The 22303-nt window shown below is 37.4% G+C and overlaps 4 protein-coding genes across 4 annotated transcripts; 2 read left to right on the top strand and 2 right to left on the bottom strand.

Moving 5' to 3' along the window:
* The first annotated feature begins 349 nt into the window (after nt 1-349).
* On the top strand, nt 350-4425 carry LOC140795772 (ankyrin repeat domain-containing protein 2A-like). Its single transcript, XM_073148532.1, has 8 exons — nt 350-502; nt 944-1077; nt 1767-1967; nt 2066-2214; nt 2293-2464; nt 3023-3115; nt 3911-4050; nt 4144-4425. Exons 1-8 carry the CDS (start codon nt 490-492, stop codon nt 4241-4243), a joined length of 1002 nt encoding a protein of 333 aa, XP_073004633.1. The 5' UTR covers nt 350-489; the 3' UTR covers nt 4244-4425.
* A 66-nt stretch (nt 4426-4491) lies between these two features.
* On the bottom strand, nt 4492-7294 carry LOC140795773 (pantoate--beta-alanine ligase). The gene is made up of 4 exons (XM_073148533.1): nt 6490-7294; nt 6108-6221; nt 5339-5470; nt 4492-4715 (listed from the first exon to the last, which is right to left on the bottom strand). Exons 1-4 carry the CDS (start codon nt 7066-7068, stop codon nt 4599-4601), a joined length of 942 nt encoding a protein of 313 aa, XP_073004634.1. The 5' UTR covers nt 7069-7294; the 3' UTR covers nt 4492-4598.
* A 4333-nt stretch (nt 7295-11627) lies between these two features.
* LOC140795619 (LOB domain-containing protein 41-like) lies at nt 11628-12963 on the bottom strand. Its single transcript, XM_073148299.1, has 2 exons — nt 12504-12963; nt 11628-12403 (listed from the first exon to the last, which is right to left on the bottom strand). The coding sequence occupies exons 1-2, from the start codon at nt 12691-12693 to the stop codon at nt 11769-11771; spliced, it is 825 nt and encodes a 274-aa protein (XP_073004400.1). The 5' UTR covers nt 12694-12963; the 3' UTR covers nt 11628-11768.
* Nucleotides 12964-18698: 5735 nt separating this feature from the next.
* Nucleotides 18699-21519, top strand: LOC140795516 (uncharacterized). Its single transcript, XM_073148127.1, has 6 exons — nt 18699-18832; nt 19416-19548; nt 19646-19749; nt 20245-20416; nt 20492-20632; nt 20925-21519. Exons 1-6 carry the CDS (start codon nt 18783-18785, stop codon nt 21318-21320), a joined length of 996 nt encoding a protein of 331 aa, XP_073004228.1. The 5' UTR covers nt 18699-18782; the 3' UTR covers nt 21321-21519.
* Nucleotides 21520-22303: the final 784 nt, after the last annotated feature.

The raw sequence follows: 22303 nt of genomic DNA, 5'->3' as shown, positions 1-22303 counted from the left end.
CGGTTTACACCCTGTTTAATAAAAGGTAAATACCAGAGAAACACCCTTAATCATCCGTATGTGTTTCTCTATAAATTAGTGAGACAAGGAAGGGTCAGATTAAAAAAAACGAGAAGACAGGATGAAATCGGAATACTGAGATAACGCAGGGTGTAAAATGAAAAGCATCAGGTCGCCATCAAATCTCTTCCAATATCGTTGGGATCGCATCCTTGCATTCCTATGTTGGCACGCAAAGAATCGTTCGTGCCAAACGAGAACTCACCTCCAACTCACCCGATTCGACTCGGTAATTTCTGGCCTGATCGGTTCCTACATATATATATATATATATATATATAGAGAGAGAGAGAGAGAGAGAGAGAGAGGTTTGAATCCAACCTGGTTCCTTACTCTTGGCAACGGCAAAGCAAGGGTTTACTTCTTCTTCGGGAAATCCAGAACTCTCGTCTCGTCTTTGTCTCTGTCGTCGTCGTCGTCGTCGTCGCCATGGCTTCTCAAGGCAAGAGCTTAGTTTTTCTTCTTTTACGTCTTCGGTTTCTATTTACCTTTTAATTTTGTTTCCTTATGTAAGAGAGGAGGTTAATGGACGCTCACGTCAATACTCAGATCTTCGTGTAGTACATTGGGTTTGAGAGGGATAGCAGATTGATTTGCATGTCAATTTTAGCCGTGAAATCTTGAGTCTAGTTTAGGAGATGCTTTTGGTCTATAGATTTTTATTGTTCCGTTTTTGAAAGACGCCGTCTTTTGTTGGGGCTATGCTTCTAGAATCTGACTGAGTCCATGATTTTATTGAAGCACAAATTACTGGCTAATATCAGTTAAACATTTTGGATACTGAAAATTGTTGCTTGTTTTAACAAAACTGCTGATTTTAGTTTGCATCAGACAAAGATTTTGTTCTTTCATTTTAACGTGTTCAGGTAATTATGCATTTCAGATAAGAATAAGAGCACCAGACAAGAGGAATCATCAAGGCAACAGCAACCAGGGCAACATAGTCCTGCTTCAGCACCGACCAATGGGTTTCCTGCAAATCCTTTTGATTTTTCTTCTATAATGGAATTGCTCAATGTACATTCTATCAACCCATCCTTGTTTTATCGACTTTCATTTGGATAGGCTGTGGTAGCTAACCATTTTACTTTTGTTATCAACATATTGATGGGTTGTTTGTGCCACAAATGGTCATTCTCATTTTGTTTGGGTATATCACCCGGCTAAGACATTGATGATACACAACTTTATTAAATTATTTAGTCTTGTTAGAGCTTAGTTTGTTTTTAGCTTGATCTTTTTTCTGCTGGCAGACAAAAGAGCATAGCCCTGGAGTCATGCTATATTTATTTGTTTGGAGCCCCCCTTAAGTGGAAGTATTGCTGATTTAAGTACTTTCAGTGGCATGCATCCATGTACTAACACAATTGATATGAAAGAAATCTCAGATTTTAAACAGGTTGGAGAACAGGATACAAATTATTTCGATCTATTAGTTGGCATAAAGAAAACTATAAGATTACTTTCTCTTATTCTTATACAAATCATAATTTATATATCTCAAAACCAACTTCTGGTTGCTTCTGTTAAAATCTCCCGAGTTAGTCTAAATTGAATTCTTTTGGGTCTGCAACTTTTGTCCAATCAGGCATCTTCTTTCATCCTTAAGATTTTATGAAGATTTGGCATGTCCTTTTTGCGTGCACACAACAATTTGTGTAGATAGGAATGATTTTATAATACTCAATATGGTTTGACAAATGCAGGACCCATCTATGATACAGATGGCAGAAGAGATATCGAAGAGTCCAGCGTTCAACCAGGTGGCTGAACAAGTTAAGCAAAACTTTCACAGTGAAGGAGAGGAAGGTGTTCCTCAGTTGGATGCTTTTTCAAGCATTGAACAACTCATGCAGCAACCTGAATTCATGACAATGGCTAAAAGCTTTGAAAATGCTTTAATGCAGGTAATAGCTCTTTTTTCAATTTGATTTGTGTATGATCCTTTTTTATGTCTTGCTTGAAGTGGGGGTCTTAACATATAATCTGTTCTTCCCAATGGCAGGATCCTACTATGTCTAGCATGCTTGAGAGTTTTACTAGTCCACCTCGAAATGAACAGTTAGAAGAACAAATGTCACACATCAAGGAGGATCTAACATTGAAGTCAATTTTTGACGAGATAGAGAGTGGTGGTCCAGCTGCTATGATGAAGTAGCTAATACTGAGCTATGGCTTAAGTTTATCATGAAGCACTTCCAATCCTGTAATATTTCTATTTATTTTTTGTAGGTTCTGGAATGACCCTGAATTCCTACAAAAGGTAGGTCAGGCAATGGGTGCTTGTCCTTTAGAAGAGGCTGTAACTTCTACTGAACTATCCGGATGTGAAGAAGCAGAAGAGGAACCCGGAGATGAAATTGAATCTATTATCCATCACACTGCTAGTGTCGGTGATGCTGAGGTACTGCAGATCAATCAGGAACTCTTAATTTTCTGAACTATATGAATATTTAAGACATGGTTGACATGTGAATTTGGGAAAAGCAACGTTGCAATTTGTTCATGTATGAGACAATATAAGATTTCACTTTAAAGCAAAATTAGTTTACAGGGTACTTACATTGTTATCAGTATGACTGTGTTTGAGATTAGAAAATTTTGAAACAATGGGAATATCAGAATCTTTGACAGACTCCCCACCTGATACCAGTAGCCAAGTCCATGTGACACTACATCAAAGTTGGCTGCTCACTGATTAAGGTGCACTTTACATTTCTGATAGTTGGGCCACTTTGGCGTTTATCCATGATTTCTTTGCTAAAATGAGCTTTGTCTTGGCTTAGATATGTAGGTTTTTTACGAATGTGTGCCTTGTATTTGATGCCTGTACAGTTTAGCACCTCATCTTAAGTGTGTACTTATGTTGTGTTCATCGTTATCGTGAAGAGCATTTGAACATATAAGCCATGACAAATTGATTGTTATCTAGATACTGACATTTCTTCCCAATTCCTTGCAGGGTTTGAAGAAAGCTTTGGAGGAAGGAGAAAATAAGGATGAAGAAGATTCTGAGGGAAGAAGAGCTTTACATTTCGCATGTGGGTACGGTAAGGTATGATCCCTTTTACTTGATATTTCCTTGTGTTTTCCTGAACCTATAATCTTGGCATAATATATACTCTTTTCCTAGGGAAAGATGATTTATATTTTCTTCTATATAAATGGCAATTTAATGTTTTGTTATTTTAACATAGGTTGGTTTTAACTGTAGGCTGCAAATTTGAGCAGTTAACCTGGTGGCAATCCACCTCCTTATAAACAGGCTTCCTACATTTAACATTTATGTGGAGCTTTTGTTATGTTTCCTACTTCCTTGTGTTATCATTTTTGAGATAGGTTGTCATATTGAGCTTGATTAGTGCAAAAAATTAACCTATATATTTGTGTACATATATGTAGTAAATAGCTACATGCAATGATTTTATTGAGTGAGATTGCACAGTTGACTGGTACCACGGCCTAAAACAGAAACTGGCTTTAATTTTTAAGCAGGGAATGTGGTTCCTCACCGTCTTTGGTAGGTTCTACACATGAATTTCTTGCTTTTCATGGGTGGGGTCATTTTAGGTGTATCTTTGTTCATCTGACTTGTGATATTAGGTTATTGGTTGAACTGGACATAATATCTTTGTTCTCTGGTAGATGACAAATAGGCAAGATGTCAACCTTGCACTCTCACCTCTCTGAATAATTGTATGGAAACAATCAAATCGTTTTACTTTACCCTCAAATTGTGCCCCCTATTATAGCTTCGCGCAACATCTAAGTGCTTGAGTTCTTAACTTTCTGTTTTTCATTTCAAATTTAATTGATCTTGAGAATGGATGTTTGACTTTATGTTTTTCAGGTGAAGTGCGCTCAAATTCTTCTTGACGCGAAGGCCAGCGTGGATGCATTAGACAATAACAAGAACACTCCTCTGCATTATGCTGCTGGATATGACCAGAAGGAATGTGTAACACTTCTATTAGAGCATGGTGCTGCTGTGTAAGTGAAAGAAAAAGAAAAGAAAAAAGAACACCTACATTTACCCTCCTCTGACCTTGTTCTTTTGATTCATTGACTTTTCTTGTGGTGCAGTACTCTCCAAAATCTCGATGGGAAGACACCCATTGATGTCGCCAAGCTCAACAACCGGGAGGACGTGCTCAAGTTGCTTGAAAAGGATGCTTTCCTATAAATTACTTCTCCTGAACGAGGTCAGAATTGCTTCAGATGGGATTTCTTTCACGGGCTACTTTGGTTTATTCACTTTGCCATAAGTTAATACATTTTAGTTAATTTGTTATCCATCAGTTCTCAGGGCTGAATAATTTGATTGTGTGATTAAAAAGTGTTGGTATTATTAGTGTTGGCAGGTCATTGGATTCTTTTGCGTTCTAGTGATGAAACTAATAGGAATATGCTCTAAGAAGTGATCATATATCATGTGGTATGAGCTTTATTTTATTCAAGCTTCAAATAAGAATGTTATGGGCTGGCAATACATGCCGCTTTAAATAGCCATTGTACATAACAGAAGAAATGTAGGAGATTTACATCTTGATCTCTATATTATCAATCAACCTAACATTTCCAAACCAAACAGCAACGCAGATCACAACAGGGCAGTTGATATTTTCCACAGGTACCAAACTTTCCTGCTCCACAATCTGCATTCAAAGAGTATACTAATTACTATCCACCAATCTGCAATACATATAGTAGAGTTTCCCCTTCCAGTTCATGATAATAGTAAAAATTATCATTTTCATGTGTGATAAAAGAAATAAGCTAAATAAATTTAACTCGTATGTCAAATCAACATACCGATCTATTTAAATAGATCGAAGAAAGAATCATTAAACTAAACAGACAATAGACCTACTTGGGAAAGTATAAGCTACAAGCAAGTATAATTTATAAAAAAATTGGAGGCTACAAGGATGTCAACTAAAAATCAACAGAGATTTTCTAGCGTATTGAGATCCTTCATCTTGATTTCCATTGCCGCAGTTATCTCGCAACATCATAGTAAGCATCTGTGCATTTTTTTTTTCTCATTCCAAATGAACTGATATCACTATTTTATAGTCACTGTCTGAAGTCCAAAGGGTTAATTCTTAACACCATCAAATATGCTAAATTCAGAGTTCCATGAAATGAAATATATAAAGGGACAATCAAAATGACACAGAAATTGCGAGCAAACATACATTACCAGACAGATTTGTTCAGAATCTAATCAAAAGAGCTCATGCTCAAATTGGAAAAGGGAAAGGCCTTGTCAAATTACCTCAACATAGTCGATTCTGCCGCCAGCATCACATATTTCTTGAACTATCAGATCATTTATTTCTTGGCTGGAATTTTGCCCGTGTAATGCAGCGGATTTAGCTTTGGTCAGTGACCTATTAATAGACAAAGCCTACATAAATGAAGGAGTATACAATAAGTACACCGTAGAACCTAATTTGCTGTCAAGAAATTAACAAACTTACATGACATTATATGAGAAAATGATTAGTGGCGAGAAAATGATGAGAGTCAACTGTCCAGTGAGCTGCCTCAACAAGAGTGATGCACATGAAATCTCAAGTCAATTGAGCATTTCATGGTTCACCCAAAAAGTAACTATATAAATAGAAGACCATTCTATGTACAACAGTTATAGACTAACTAATGATCCAATAATTTTTGAAAAAAAAAAAAGAATCTAGAGGAACCCCTTGCACCCATTATGAAGCTTGGAAGGTTCAAAATATATGAAAATGAAACAAGGGAAAAAAGAAATAAAAGCTTGGGTAATTGAGTCATCCAATTGATAAGTAGCCATAGATGCAAGAATAGAATATAATTCAACTATTCGTTCTCATAAATTTCAACTTCTTTTAGATTTAAAGTTCTTTACCACATGAATGCACAATGACAACAAGGTGATGAATGCTCATACAGGTGAGAGATGTTTTAATTCTTAAACATCATGTACAAAACAACCTGCAGCATTAGCCCAACTCCAAGAATTTGACACTGTAATCAATTAAAAAGTTTGGTGTAAGACAAACCTTCTCCCTTTCTTCAGGCGAAAGGTGCACATTCCGTGAGCTCATGGCTAGACCGTCAGCTTCGCGAACTATTTCTGAACCTATTATTTTTACTGCAAAATCGATATCACGAACCTACAACCGATCATCAGCCAATACAAAAATGATCATCAATAATGTCATACGACGATTGTATAAAGTATAACCTACTTCATGATAGTAAGTAAATGGAGAAGGAGTATCCAATTTCTAGTCATCAAATGTTACTGACTTTGAAAAAATTGAATGAAATAATTGGTCACTCTAAGTTGAGGAACAGAGTGGAAACATAGTAAACTCAAAATGCAAGCTGCAAAAGGAAAAGGGAAAAAAATACGATAATAACTTGTATTCCAGCCCTTACCATTCTACAAATTATACGCCATTGTTGGTAATCCTTCTTCCCAAACACAGCAATATCCGGCTCGACTATATTAAAAAGTTTGGCCACGATAGTGGCGACCCCTCGGAAGAACACCGGCCGACTCTTCCCGCACAAACCCTTCTCCAACCTCTCAACCCTAATCCAAGTCTCATGCCCGTCACCGCCCTCCTCCTTCTCAAGGCAAGAAACCGCCTTTTCCTCGCCAAAGGAAGGATCTTTATCCATCTTCTTCCGCTCAATTCCACTTTCGTATAGATTTTTGGGGCAGAACACCGCATCGACGCCGCCAGCCTCCGCGAGCTTTCGGAGATCGCCATGGAAATCGGAGGGGTAGGTGGCGAGATCCTCGGAAGGGGCGAATTGACCCGGGTTGACGTAGATGGATACGACGATGACGTCAGAGATCGATTTGGCTTCGCGGATCAGAGAGAGGTGGCCTTGGTGGAGGAATCCCATGGTGGGGACGAGAGCTAGGGTTTTACCTCGGTACTTTTCGGATCTGGACCAAGCTCGCATGTCGGATTTGTCTCGGATAACCTCCGGTCGATTCGCCGCCATGGAGTCGGAATAGCAGCTACTCGAGTCGGGGAGTGGGAAGAAGAATACGAATAAACTGGGGATTGAGACGGATAAGATAGTTCGTTGTCGAAAAGGACATGCATTGATTTCTCCATTATTCAATGTATTTGTATTTGGAGAAATTATTCTTTGGAAGATCGATCGATCGATCGGATGAGACGATGGGCTCAGCCCTTTCAAATATTCAATTCCTTTTTAGCCCAACACTCAAATTAAAACATTCCTCACATCTAAATAACGCGGTAATAGCAAATGTGGTACGAAACATAATCATATGATATATATATAAAAAAAACATTTAAAATGATTTCTTGCGAATGTGAAGGGTAAATTTATTATTGGGTATTTCTCCACTCTCCAGCAACAGCTATTTCAGGATTATAATTTTGGACTCCCACATCAAATCTAGACATTCGAGATTGTGTGTCTCCAAATAAGGACTGGACTTGGGTAAAAAAGTAAAAATAAAAGTTACCTTAATTGATCTTTATATATATATATAGAGAGAGAGAGAGAGAGAGAGAGAGAGAGTTGTGAACATCGTACTATGGATTCTGTTTTTAGTATCAAATATGGTGAATCAAGTAACATGCGTATCTATCAATGAATCAAGTAAACATCGTGTGCTGTCTGTACGAGTTGCAAACGAAGGCGGGCGTTGGGTTGGGTTTATAGTAGGAGAATTGGCAGCTTGCCGAGTTCAATGAACCTGGGAACGAAGACATTTTACACGTGTGTGGTGTGTACGTATATGTATATATGAGAATTTTATAATTTACACCCTATGTTTTGCACTTTTTTCTTTTACAAACAACCAATCGTTTTTATTTAACGTCTTAGAATAAACCTAACTATAACTAAACAAATGGTACAGGCAAAAAGAAATTTATTAAGATACTAATTTATAAAATATTTAAATTACCCGTATTCACATTTCTAATTTATAAAAATTAACCCTTCTGCTGTTTATCTTTAGCTCGGAGCTAAAAGGAGGGAAAAAAAATTTACTTTTATACTGAGCTCCTTCTTCCTCGGCGAAAGCTAAAAAAGCTCCTCTCTCTCGAGCTATTTATTATCTTCTTCACATAGCTAAAGAAAAGAAAAAGAATTAGAAACCCACTATCTAGTTTCATTTTTCTTTGCGACTAAGTTCTGCCTCCTCCTCCGCTGCGGAAGCACCTTAAAAGCCAAAACGGCTTTTCTCTCTCATCCACCGTCGAGCTTCACCTCCGACCACAAAACAATGAGGGGGAAGATAAAAAAAATTCGCAACAGAGTCCATTGAATGAGATAGAAAGAAGGGGGAGGAGCAGTAGAGGTAATTTAGCAATTTGGTAAGTAGAATTATATAAACTATATAATAAGATTAGTTTGCAACTAACCAAAGTAACGTCAGCTAAAAAAATCTATAGTGAAAATGGATGCTGGGCTATAAAATCATAAAATATAGGATATTTATAAATTATATATATCCAACTTGCCGGTCAATTTTCATTTAAGCCCTTTAAGAACAACATATTGAAGATGGAGCACACAAAAGCTGACCGTCAGACGCCTATTTGACAATTAATAATGAATTTTCACCCAATGCATTACTTGCTTGCGGATTCATATCCCTTCTTCTAGAACGTTCTAGAAACTGCCAAGCAACTAGGACAAATTGGTGAAATAAAGAGGATGTGACTCTCTTTTTTTTTCTTTTAAAAATATCCTTTAAACTAGGTGGCAACAATATATATAAGGCAAAGATGATCTGAAAAAAAATATGCCAATCTAATTTTAAATTATAAAATAGTACCTTCTTTGAGTCCATAGGGCATTAGTTTATCACATTAACCAAGAACCTATGACCTTATTTTAAATTCCTAAGATTAATTTAATTGCAACTTGTTTCCTTAAACTAGGAACGCAAATTATGGATCACCTTCCCGTAAGTGTGCCTAGAACGTGGTTTTTGTCTCTCCAACTAGATAGAATCTTTAGGGCATGCAATAATGTTATTTTATAATATTTTTTTAAAAAAACTCATCTATTTTTAAGTTGGTAATTTATCAATTACTGCTAGCTAACATGCACATAGTAATTATTGTAATCGTGTATCTTATATCTTTATGACTAATTAATACTAGTTTTGAGATATTCTGTAGTACAAGTTATCATTAATATTTTCATTGTCATTGCACTAAAGTTGAGGACTAGGTACATTGTGATAAGACATGCAAAGGGTAAGGACAGCCAAGGAGACATGCATCTGGTCTAAGAAGAAAAAAAAATCTCAATATTTTTTAGTCAATTATGGTGATAAATGGCCCAATTTTTTTTGGGGATAATTTCTTTTTCTTTCGAGCAATCACTCATTTCCACATGGCCTTTTAAACTCTTTTTTTGGTACACACTGACTCCTTAAACTATCAAAAATACTTTACTTAACCCCTTCCGTTAGAGTTCTGTTACCCATTTCCGTCCAATATATAATAATTTTACCCTCGTACATATGCAAGTTACATGCTAAGTCATGAAAAAAATTTAGATGGACGAAAATACCCCCTCATTCTCTCCCTCCATTACTATGGCCTCAACCTAGCCCACTACAGCCTCCACTGCCATAGCCACTGCATCCACGGTGTTAACCACCGTCACTTCCTCCACAGCCTACTGTCGTCTTCCTCTCCAGCGTGCTCGAGCTCGAATACATCACAAGATCCGCATTCCCGTTGGAGTTGAATCTTGGATCAGCATAGCTTCAACCGCTATGTCGCCGCCTCCGGCGACTGCAGCCGATCAAGGCGAGACAGATCCGCCCTCTTCTCCGAGCCCTACCTCGGTGTTGCCGTTACCCTCTTCTCCGAGCCCGATGTCGCCGTTGCCATATTCTCCGAGCCCTTTCTCTCTCTCTCTAAATTCCTCCTCGTCGTCGTCGTCCTCTTCTTAGAGCTTTCTCTCTCTCCAAATGCCTCACACCATCATCTCCAAGCCCAGCGTTCCTCTTCTTCGAGTCCGACGTCGCCATTACCCTCTTCTCCGAGCTCGGCATCACCAGAGAGGTCGTTAGAGTCGTTAGGGAGGACGGAGACTGGTGTCACTGTTGCCCTCTTCTTCGAGCTCAGCGTCGCTGAAGAAATTGCAAGAGCCATTGCGGAGGAGGAGGGAGGGATCAGGATCGGGATTAAGACAGAGGGAGAGGGTAATGAAGAAATTAAAAAAATTAAAATATTCAGAAAGGGGATTAAGGCAGAGGGAGAGGGTAATAGAGGAGTTTAAAAAATTAAAATATTTAATATTAGTTAAGCCACTTAATTATCTCGTCATTATAAGTGGAGGGGTAATTTGATCAGTTCATTGATTCTGTCAACGATGTCAGGGGGGTGAGGTATTTCTGATAGTTTAGAGGGCTAGTGTGTACCAAAAAAAAATTCAAGGAGTCAATGTGGAAATGTGTGATAGTTTACGGGTGAAAATAAAATCATCCTTTTTTTTTCTCTCCGAGAGCTATTTGGCAACTCGATAATTATTCTAGTATATTCCTCTAATTATTTGCTTTAACTCCACCCACTTTTTTAAGGCATAATTTAGTAAAATTTACCACTAATAAGTTATTCTTAACAGTCTTAACATCCTTTATTAATCTTATATAAAATGTTTCTCTGTTTTTTATTTGTGTTATTTAACCTATTTGCAATTTTAGCATACATGCAATTTATATTAATATTTTTTTAATAATTATTTTTACTACCATTTATTATTTTTCTCATTCCAATTTAATTCTAGCTCCACCAAAAAATAATAGAAAACAAGAAGAAGAAGACAGATAAATAAATAAAACCATTATATATGTAGGGAGGTTATCCTAGATGCTTCCCCCTCACCCTTATCTCTGAAGCCCACTCTTTCCTCCAGTGCAGTGGATTGAACTTTGGACTCTTGGAATAGACTATTCCTCAACCTCCAGAATAGCTTTATGTACTTTATTGATTTATATAAACAAGAAAATAAATAAATATATCTATATTATTTACAATTATGAAACAGTAGCAATAAAAGCTAAATGCATGCAGTGTGCTACTGCCAAACACCCCAGATGGTGACCACATTTATTTCTTCTGCTATATTATTATTATTATTTAACAAAATAGTTAAATATGAGAAAATATTTAACCAGATGAGAGAAGAAAAAATACAATCTATCTGCGTACATCTATATCACGACTTCTATTTATAACCAATCTTTATCACACAAAAATGGAAAGAAAGGACAAGGGTCACTCACCCCGGACCCATCCAATTAGGTACTAAATCCAATCATTTAATGCGAGATTAAGAACCCCATAATATAATTAAAGAATCCATTACCCTAGAATTAGAAGCTCAACCTCATGTATTTTACCAGACATGGAAATTTGGATCTCGATCTCATCATTCACTACTACTACTCGTTGTGGAAAGTAGGAACTTAATTTATACATGAAAACACCGAAGAGGGGAAGAGACATGATGATAAGGATTAGAGAGGTGGGGAGAGATTAGATTATTGAGGTGGATTTAGCTCAAACAAATTCCTTTTTAACGGACCGCCAAAAAACTGTCACATCCACAGCCTATGAACTCTACTTTTCATTATCGGGAAGAAGAAAAGAAAAGAAAAAAAAGTACACCGTCTCATGTTCTTATTCTATCGAAGCTCAAGCCGGCAACTCGAGGCCGAGATCCCACGTGTCAAGATTCCGATAGCTGCACCGGGTTCCGGGTCGGGCGGCGCGGGAGACGGGTTCGAACCCGAGGGTCAGCTCCAAGCCGACGTCCTCCTCCATCTCATCCGGCTCAGCTCGGCTGTCGGCCGCGGGGCTCGGTTCGGCTTGGCTCACGTGGGACGCCGCCTCCACTGTGTCGACGGACTGCCTGTCGGTGTCGTTCCTAGCCGGTTCGGAGCCGTGGCTCGCCGACGACTCGTGGCTCGGCGCCCGGAGGAAGTCGGGGCGAGAGGAGTCTGCAGGCTCGGCTGCGTGCGGTGACGCGCTGGGCTTGGCGGCGGCCCCGGAGCGCTTGAAGCGGGTGCGGGTCTTGGCGACCTTGTGGAGCTCGGACTCGGCGTGCTTGTTGTTGCTGACGTGGCGGATGTCGTAGGGCTTGAGTCCCGACGAGGGGGCGGAGGCGGCGGCTGACTCGGTGGAGAGCTGCACGATCGGCGCGCCCTTGAGGACAGCTTCGACCGCGGCTTGGCACATGTGCCAGTTCTGCGACCAGAGCAAACCGACGGAGCCGTAGATCGGGTTCACAATCCGACCGCACGCTTCGTAAAGCAAGGATCGAAATATCGCTGTTACGAATCCAAACAAAAACCCCACCTTAGCAACTCGTCTAACAAATTAAATAAATTTACCAGGGGGTTAAAACGTTAAAAGAAAAAAAAAAAGTACCAGGACGGAGGTGGTCAGGGCCGGCGTTGAGGAGGTTGAGGAGGCCGGCGCGGCCGTAGAACTTGGCGAGGAAGACAGTGGCATTGGCCTGCGACTCTGGGTTCTTGATCCACTGCAGGCACGGTCGGATGCTGCAGTTATCGCTGCATCCCTTGCGCAGTACACGGCAGCCGTTGCAGCTCATCCTCATCTTGCCCAACTTCCCTACTACCCTTTTTGGTCTGGACCAAAGGAAGGAAAGGTCAGGTCTTGGGAGGTCTTCTTGGAAACGTTGTGGTTGTGAGGAAAAGAGAGAGAGAGAGAAAGATGAATGTGATGAGTGTTGAGAGAGAGAGAGAGAGAGAGAGAGAGAGAGAGAGAGAGAGAGCGAACGAGCTCGGACGGGTGGATGGGGTATATAAGTGGGTACGAAGGCGAAAACCGTGGATTTGGAGTGCAGCCACTGGTTTCCAAAAGCTGGGAAAGCGGTTTGAGTTTTAGTATACATTATACATATGTAGAAAGAAAACGCGTCCTGGGTCCCCCGAGGTCTCAGCGTCGCCCAAAACCTACCCCCCTCCTCTCTCTCTCTCTCTCTCTCTCTCTCTCTCTCTCTCTCTCTCTCTCAAAGTCAAGAGCAACAAGAGGGTGAAACGAACTATTTTGTTTTGCAGATGACTGCCCACATAATTCGGGTATTACGGAAAAGCCCTTTTGGAAATAATAATAATAATAATAATAATAATATCGTAATTGGGGGAGGGTGGTGCGGTCACGGAAGGAATGGAAAGGAGGAGCGCATGCAAGAGAATCCAAAACCGAGGAGAACAGTAGATCGGCGCGTGGCAAGCACGTTTCAGGGGTTGCAGGCTTCCGGCTTAAGCCTGTAACGCCACCTATCTCTATCCCACTCGGAAATACCAAAACTATGACCATAACCGAAACCATCTTTCTTTGTTTTTTCTTCTTAATTTTATAATATTTTTTTAATATAAAATTTTAGAATTACTAAATTTATTTCCACATATTAAATAAAATCGTTTCAACTCAAATAATGATATATATAAAAGTTACCTAATTACTTAAAAGTTCATTTACTTGGCTATAATATTTGGTGAGGAAACTTAAACTAGTCAAAAACTCTATATTTTTTTGTCTAACACCTCAGTTAATTTTATTCAGTCATAATACCGGGCTGACGGAAAAGGATAAGTTATAAAAAAAAAAGAGGAAGAGAAAAAAATAATAATAATTAGAAAACATAAACCCCGGCGCGGCACCTATCTTTTTGGGTTTATTTATTTTTTATTTTAAATTTTTGGTGGGTTATTTGGACTCTCCCCATCCCCAGTCCCCAAATTTCTGGGATTCGTACACGGTTTGTTAATGAAATCCTCTATCCCGGTTTCTGGTATCCGGATTTGGCCCACCTCCCCCTCCGCCACTGTTGGCGCTTTCTCTCTCTTTCTAAAGCTTACGTTTTCTTTCCCTTCGCTTCTTTTTCCTCCTCTCCTCTCCTCTCCTCTCATGCTTATCATCTTATCTCCTCCCTCTTATCTTAATTTTACAATTTTATCCCTCGTTATATATATTATCAGATGTTTTACACATATATATATACTATGATTTCTCATATTTATATAGTCTCATTAATACCCCTCATTCATATATATATAGAGAGAGAGAGAGAGAGATACATATTCGACGTGGGTTACTGATGGGATCTCAGATCTAGTTGATTTCAATGAAAATGTTAAATAAATACTAATTTATTTAATTTTCAATAATCATTGATTATAATCTTTCAGCAATATAAAATAACCTAAAAAATATAATCATAGTTATTATTATTATTTTATCATTTAAGATCGTTGAAGTTTTAAACTAAACGCTACTAAGACATTGTTTTAGATCATCGCAACGTTGAGCTACTATTCTAAACCATATTAAATAATTTTAATAGAGCGAATTAATCTCTATAAAAATTTATTAAGAAAATAAAAACTTTTGTGAAATAATAAAAGATTTTATAATTTCGAGGTCTAAACAATGGAACATATCAATTTTAATGCAATGTTTCTTTTCCAAATAAGGTATGATATTGCTTAAATTCTAATTTATGGATATTAGACATTTTGATTCAGCTTAAATTGAGATCTTTCTGACTGTTACGAATTTCTCCACAATAAATCAGCTATAGCTTCTTATATAATATGACCTCCAATTTCTCAGTTGCATTTTTTTCGATATGAAATTATTTTTAATATTTAAAATTTATGGCCACGATCAAAACTATCATTAGTAAAAAAAATGAAACTTTTAGTTAATTAAACTAATCAGAGAATATGAAGAGATCATGTTTTTGTGATGAGGTGATGGACATATACTAAGTAATATTTATAATTATTGAACATGTCAACTTAATATCATGCAATAAATTAGAAGAAGTTTAAGGTACATACCCTTAAAAGCTTAGAATAAAACAGTCAATTAAACTGGCAACGACAGTAAAACTAATACTATTTGTAACTTTAATGGCTACTTGCCATGCATTAACTTGCATTCAACAACAAATAGGGTTATCCTATTGCTAGTTAATTTTCTTTTTTCCTAATATGAACTGATATAAATTTCTTTTACCCATTGATGTCATATGAGTATGTTTGGAGAAGAATGTGGCATTACCCAACTTTGATTCCATATGTTGTCCCAATAGCCTATAGTCCGTAGACTATTTAAAATATTAAACTAAAATCATAGTCATATATACATTATATATATATATATATATATATATATATATATAGTTGATGGTACATAATGATGCCATTGGTCAGATGCAATTGTAATTTTATAATGGCAACTTGTGCACCCACCTATATTTCTTTAATGTTATCTTGACTAATACCAATACAAAAGGTGTGCATCAATTAAACTATTAAGTTTTAATTTGTTGATATAGCAATTAAATAAAGTATAAATAGTTAAAAATAGGTGCCTTCATTGCTTTGCTGCGTGAAATTTTTGAAAATATATTTTAGATATAAAGACTAGGGATATTTCTGAGGTCAATATGTGGCACAAACTTAATAACATGATCTTTGTTTTAAAAAAGTTTATTCTATGTGTAACTATCCCTTTTGATATCTCCAACTTAGTAGGTGAGTTGGGTCATTTTATCCTCCCCCCCGGTTTTATTCCTCCGCCTTATCTGTCCCTTTCCGAAAATAGTAAAATGTGAGTCGCTTCCCTGCGCCACTATTCCGGTTTCCTGGGGGCGTTTATTTCCTTTTTCAGGCATTTGCCAACTCAAAAGTCCCCTATCCACTGCGCGTTATCCGGGGAGACGTCATCATAAAGTTATCCCCCCCTCCCCCCCGATAAATACTCTTCAATCCAAATTAATCTCATTATATTATTTAGGAGTAAAAATTTTATTTAGATCCTCAAAACTTTCAAAACCTCTCAAAATTTTCTTGCGAGCCCATAGATTGGGGTCGATCCATTTAAATTTCTTTATTCTGTATGACATATTAAAACGTCATATCGGATAAGTCCTCCTTATTCGGGTTCAAGGGACCCATATCCTCCACCAACGCCGAGTTGGGTTATTCCATATAACTCGGAAAGCGGGACAGGGGAAGGATAGCGGGGATAATAGCGGTTCCAATCGATGTGCTCGTGGCTAGTTGCGATATTTTTTATTCGCCTTCTTGCTTACAATAGTGAATAAAGTTGGATCTTGCCTGGTATTCAACCTTGTATACCTCCAAACGATCTGCGGTTTAATTAGGCAGTGGGATAAAAATATTACCATTTGGGAACAAGTGGGTTGGATAAGAACGACTCTGTCCGCATCATCTCGAGTAATCTATCTATCTATCCAAAAATCTATCGAGAGAGAAGGAGAAAAATTTCGCACTGTTGGCACGTCATTGTTATTAAATTAGGTTTTGTATTTTTGTTGTGCTTTTTCGAATTTCGTATTTCTTTTAATTGCTATAAGCTAAAATCTTAATAATTTAATAAATAGATAAAATCAATTTAAGTTTTGGAAAAAATCATTAACCATCAAGTTGCTCTGCAAGTTGTTGTTGATGATTAATGCAAGTTTATTGTTGTTTTTTTATTTAAAATTAGATATTTATTAATCTATTTGGCAGTTCTTTCCCACTTGTCTTATTATACATTCATCTTGTTACCTCCCTCTTCCTCTTCCTCTTCGACCTCCTCCTCCACTTTCCTAAAAAGGAAAGACATAAATCATCTCGCCACTCTCAAGCACCGGTTACTTTTGCAATGCTTTCTATTTTAAGCCCCCCGCTCCCCTCCCTCGGCATTACCAAAATCTAAAGCGACGATTTCCGGCACCAGAATCGAAGTCGTGCCGACATGGATTAAATTAAAAAAAAAATCGCCACGCAAGCGGCAAGATTTTTTTTTTTAATTTTAATTTTTAAATGTGAGGGTAGGGAGGGCCCATGAGTTCCCGCGATTGCGTGGTCATGATTGTACGATCCAGATTCTCTAGGGGATTGCGAGATCTAATTCCTGGGTACGATCGTTCCTGTGTGCCCGCCCCTAATTAGATTCACTCGCGGACCCCACCATTATTCGTCTTGCAACCACCAATCTAATTGGACCCCGCTGCTCCAATTTATAATTAAATATGAACATTAGTAGGGAAAATTCCAGGGTTCTAAACGTAATTTTAGAAAGGAAGAGTCAGAATCACGAAACCACTCCCCCCCCCCCCTCCTCCCGTGGCCTGGCCCCACTTGTGTTTATTCCATACAAGTTGGAGGGGGGAAAGTGACAGACAAAAAAGAGTGGGGTCCACTGTCATAATTGCCGGTTCATCACCCCTAGCCATTCCCCGCACCTAAAAACTATAAAAATAGGAGAAAAAAACAAAGGAGGGCTAAAGAGTAAAAAAAAAGAAAAGAAAAGAATTGCAACTGGATACTTTGGATTGCGATCCAATTAAAGGCACTGGGATTTTAAAATTGGGCAAGTGTGTGTGTGTGTGTGTGAGTCGGCCGCCCATTACTATGTTATTAGCTTTTTTATTTTGCAAACGCTGTGGGTTTGGAATCACGCCAGCTCCAAAGTGGGGGAGACCCTGCTACTACTTGAAAGTTGAAACCGCCCCCACCTCTTTGGAATTTTTATTTATTGTTAAGGGTTAGACTGAAATTTTCCAAGGGATTTTCATTTTACACCCTACCTTATGTTATTCTTTTTTTTTTTAAAAAAAAGAAAAAACTTCATACCATATTTTATCATTATTTTTAGTTCCATACTTCCTTTTTTTTTTCTCTCCATTAAACCATAGAAAAACACCTTATTTGGGTAATTAGACACTCTCACCTTGTTGTTTGTTGTTGTTCAATTTTTTATAGGATTGACTTAATTATTCAACTGCGACTTTATATATTTTGTTCTATGTGATTGTATCCACAATGTAACATAAAAATATTAAATTACCGGGAAACTTCTTTTGGATGACAATTCCTGGATGAGATGAAACTTTATACAGCTGTATTAAAAAAAAAAAACAATTTATGCTAAGGAATGGCACCAAGATTTTTGCAAACTTATGTGAAAAAAGTTAAAGATTTGAACAGCGTCAACTTTGTTGGAAGCTTTCTTTTTTCCTTCAACTTGTTGTTCATCCTACATAGAAGTTAGATCTACTACTGTTCTCTTGGAAGATTTTTGGAACTCGTGAACCACCCAAATGAGCTTAAAAGTAATTCCCCATATATATATATATATATATATAAAACAAAGATGGTGTACCTAATTGCAATATATATATATATATATACTAATAAATAACCCATGAGAGGTTTCTTTCGTGCACAGTTTTCCGATTAACCCTTCTGGAGATATTTTAAACTTTTCTAGGTTGTATTTTACAACTTGACCAGTTGGCCTAGTTGGTCGCGTCCGAATTAAGAGCAATTTGGACGGTGATATAATTTAAATAATTTTTTTTTACAAATAGCACCCTATATTTTTTTCACTATATTATAATAGATCAACCAAAAGATGCACGTTTTTGTTATTTTATGCGTTAATTTAACCCAACCTAGGCCGAAGGCCGCCACTTTTAGAGTAATGGGCTTAAGCCCAAGTGTGAATTATGAAGCCGGGCCTAACATAGAGTCCGACCCGCTTTCTGATAAGATATCGGATCCTTATCGGGTCCGATTGGGGTACCTTCACTTGGTCGGTCGATCTCACGGCGAAGAAATCCTTTCTAGGGTTCGTCGGTAGCTGGGATTCTTCGAAGAGATGTCTTCTTTGAACTCGTTGTTCAATCGAGCTACGCTTGGAACGAGATGGTTCGGACTCTTTAGCCATGCATCTGTTGATCTCTTTACGATTTAGTTGTGGTTTGTCGATTGTTGATATTTATTATTCCAATTGGTTTCATCTCGAATTTAGTATGCTCGGTTGAAATTAAGTGGAAATCTAAATCTGGTGATGTTTGTTGCATCTCAGTCAAAATCCTACTCAGTATAAACCTAGGCAGATCTAAGCCCAAAACTTTGGAATCGTGCAAATTTATTAAGTTCCCGTCGATTCCAAACCAACTAGATTGGAGTCTTACTACTGGATTCCTGATAGGGCACCATCTGGTTCTTCTTCTTGGAGCATAAATTTTTTTTTTTGACTTTTTTTAAAATAGGCAAGGATAAGTGCTTTTGAGTATGATTCTTTGTTTAGGTGAATGATGATACTTGTAGTTTTATTCTTTTGAAGATATTATGATTATATTTTCTGACCATTTCTTCCAATTTTACCTTTCTAAGTTACTCTGCCATTCCAATTCTGTGTGGCTTTTTGCGTAGGCTTAAACATATTGCTTAAAGGAAAGGGCATATTTCTGTGCTTGTAATCTGCAAATTTAATATCATTTTGTAGCAAGACTTGCTTGAACCTTGCTATTTCACGAATCAAACTGCTGCGCAATAAGAGAGAAGCACAGCTGATAAATATGCGAAAGGAGATTTTTCAATATCTTCAGACTGGCCAAGAAGCCATTGCTCGTATTCGGGTAATTATCGAACTTCTCAATATATCAACATTTATTTGTTAATCTTCTTGTTCATTAGCATCTCTTTGATCTGTCTATTTATGGGTGTTAATGATAGGTGGAGCATATCATACGGGAACAGAACATATTGGCTGCCTATGAGATTATAGAGCTTTTCTGTGAATTTGTTCTTGCACGTATCCCTATTCTAGAAGCCCAAAGGTTAGTTTCTTTATTGAACATATCTGCACAGCATCCTACATAAAGAAATAGATAGGACATATTTACTACTTCACTTGTAACAATAACTCAATTATTATCAAATGGGGTTAATACCGTTAACAGATCAAATCAGCATTTATGGTTCTACAATGGCTTCTTCCTTGCCTTTTCCTCCCTGATTTCTTAATATTGCAAGAATATAAACAGGTTTTCCTAGCGTGATGTATGTTTTAATTATTTATCTCAAATATCACTCTGTGCTTCACTTGTGAGACCTTGCAAGCCTATCCTATCTGACCACTCGCTTCCTTTTCTTTTCTTTTTTAAACTTCACCTCCATTCTCTTTCAATTCTGACCATTTTTGTTTAAGTAGTTCGAACTATTTTTGAAAATTCATTTTCTTATAGTAAAATTTTCAAAACATCATATTTTAACACTCTTTATGTTGCTTTCTTTTATTGTTTTCATTTTCACTTACATTATGTTGTTGGCAGGGATTGCCCTATAGAACTGCAGGAGGCTGTTGCCAGTATAATTTTTGCTTCACCGAGATGCTCAGACTTGCCAGAGTTGATTCAGATCCGCAATTTATTTGGTGCAAAGTACGGGAAGGAGTTTGTCACAGCTGCTTCCGAGCTGCGACCTGACAGTGGTGTCAATCGTACTGTAAGACGAATCAGAGAATCCTATATATTGTTATGGAAGCATAATGAAAATTATTAGTCATCCTGATATCTGCAGATAATTGAGAAACTATCGGTGAGAGCTCCACCTGCTGATTTGAAGCTGAAGGTTCTTAAAGCAATTGCTCAAGAGTACAATCTGGAGTGGGATTCTTCAAATACTGAAGAAGAATTCAATAAAAAATATGAAGACTTACTGGTATGTTCTTTTTGTTAATTCAAAATACTTTTAGTATAAAACAGCAGTTTCTTATAAGCTGATTTCTAGTACTTATATTGGTGTCCTGAAACTTGTCATGAATTGGTGCTCAACCTGCTTGAATAATAAATTATGCACAATAAGGTGCTTGACACTCGGGAATGCTAAAATTTAAAGTGCTGGTCTAGTTGTAGTGTGTCTTCTGAAACAAGAGTAATATTACATGATTCCCGTTTTCATCTGCATATGTAAGAACTTTTACGGGAGATAATTCTTTTTCTCTTGTATGCAGCGCGGATCACAGCCCTTGGTTAACCAGGCACCCGCACTCATTGCTGAAGGCTCTCCAGTCATTTCTCTTTCGAAAGATACAACTTCTGCTTCACCTGCATGGAAGGATGAGAATAATCAACTGCCTCAGGCGTCAATTTCTCAAATTAATAGCCATACCAGCGTCAGTGGAGATAAAACTTCCATGTTTACCAGCATCAACGCAGCAAACAGTCAGGTTGGGGAGCCACCTTGCGATGAGAAATTATACACAGGCAGAAATAAATCTGATGTTCTAGAGAAAGCACGAGCTGCTATCGCTGCAGCAGAGCAAGCATCTGCCGCTGCTCGTGCGGCAGCTGACCTTGTGAAAGTAAAATTACCCTATGGAGTTAGTAATGTCCGCAGCAGCAACTAAGTATAAAAATTGTTCACTAGATGGAGATCATGGCGAGTCTAAATGCATCAGAAATAATTGAGCTTATCAACTATGTATAAATTATTGTTTGGAAATTTGGATGTTTACTTGTTTAAGACTCGTTGTACATAATATACTGACCTCTCAACTAAAAAGAGGAAGTTGACAATCTTGGTTACATAATTTTCTCTTTTTCCAACGCCCTGTTTAGTTAAAATCTTTATCAGATAAGAGTTGTTATCATCCCTGAGTAGTGGAATGTCCACTAAGAGATTCAATTAGCTTATCATGGGTGTAAATATAACATTTTCAATATTTTAGAGAAATATCACATTTTGTCATCTAATGCATACAATTACTTTAATTGCAACATCGAGTAAATAAAGTGTAATTTGCAATAGAAGTTCAGTGCACCGTTGATTTGAGATATTTAACTCTACCTTTTTTTTTTTAGTTTCCTTTACTTACCAAATCCTTTTAAATTTTTCCTTCCAAACTGCCCTAAAAGAGAGACAGTTATACAATGCATTTTTTAGCTTACATTAAATGTGCCTTACAATCAATTGGACATGTAAGTATTCTATGTCATTAAAAAATACTTGATATTCTCTTATATATTTCTACATAACTTAGCAATACGTTAAAAACTTTGGAATACATCAAATTGTATTCTCACGCTCCACAGTAGTTTACGTATTATACTATTTTTAATTTTTTTATGCTTGACGTTCTAAATTATAGCTTCATATATTGTAGGTATTTACTTTTTAAGTTCTAAATTGCAACCTCATGTTTCTTAGTTATTTTTATTGCACTCTGCTAACTTTTTTTTTTTCTATATTAGACGGATATATATATATAATTAAGTGCTCGTATTTTCGCCACAAATTAAAGTGAGGACAAAAAAGAGTCTCACTGCATTATACATCATTTCTTGCAAATAACCCATAGATCGATCCTGCAGCCAATTTTGTAGATTTGTT

The sequence above is a fragment of the Typha latifolia genome, chromosome 9, assembly GCF_019914945.1.
Source record: "Typha latifolia isolate L0001 chromosome 9, TyphaL0001v2, whole genome shotgun sequence".
Lineage (NCBI taxonomy): Eukaryota > Viridiplantae > Streptophyta > Magnoliopsida > Poales > Typhaceae > Typha > Typha latifolia.
Note: the sequence above shows the minus strand (reverse complement) of the source record. Positions and strands in the feature narration are given on the sequence as shown.

Excerpts from the sequence above, each read along its gene's own strand:
- LOC140795516 (XM_073148127.1), top strand. The coding sequence starts at position 18,783 with ATGTCTTCTTTGAACTCGTTGTTCAATCGAGCTACGCTTGGAACGAGA. Across the intron at positions 20,417-20,491 it reads ACAGTGGTGTCAATCGTACT|ATAATTGAGAAACTATCGGT; the intron begins GTAAGACGAATC and ends TGATATCTGCAG. Across the intron at positions 20,633-20,924 it reads AAAAATATGAAGACTTACTG|CGCGGATCACAGCCCTTGGT; the intron begins GTATGTTCTTTT and ends TCTTGTATGCAG.
- LOC140795619 (XM_073148299.1), bottom strand. The coding sequence starts at position 12,693 with ATGAGGATGAGCTGCAACGGCTGCCGTGTACTGCGCAAGGGATGCAGC. Across the intron at positions 12,404-12,503 it reads CCCTGACCACCTCCGTCCTG|CGATATTTCGATCCTTGCTT; the intron begins GTACTTTTTTTT and ends GATTCGTAACAG.
- LOC140795772 (XM_073148532.1), top strand. Across the intron at positions 2,465-3,022 it reads CTAGTGTCGGTGATGCTGAG|GGTTTGAAGAAAGCTTTGGA; the intron begins GTACTGCAGATC and ends AATTCCTTGCAG. Across the intron at positions 3,116-3,910 it reads TCGCATGTGGGTACGGTAAG|GTGAAGTGCGCTCAAATTCT; the intron begins GTATGATCCCTT and ends TATGTTTTTCAG.
- LOC140795773 (XM_073148533.1), bottom strand. The coding sequence starts at position 7,068 with ATGGCGGCGAATCGACCGGAGGTTATCCGAGACAAATCCGACATGCGA. Across the intron at positions 5,471-6,107 it reads CGCCTGAAGAAAGGGAGAAG|GCTTTGTCTATTAATAGGTC; the intron begins GTTTGTCTTACA and ends TCATTTATGTAG. Across the intron at positions 4,716-5,338 it reads GCAGAATCGACTATGTTGAG|ATTGTGGAGCAGGAAAGTTT; the intron begins GTAATTTGACAA and ends CTTTGAATGCAG.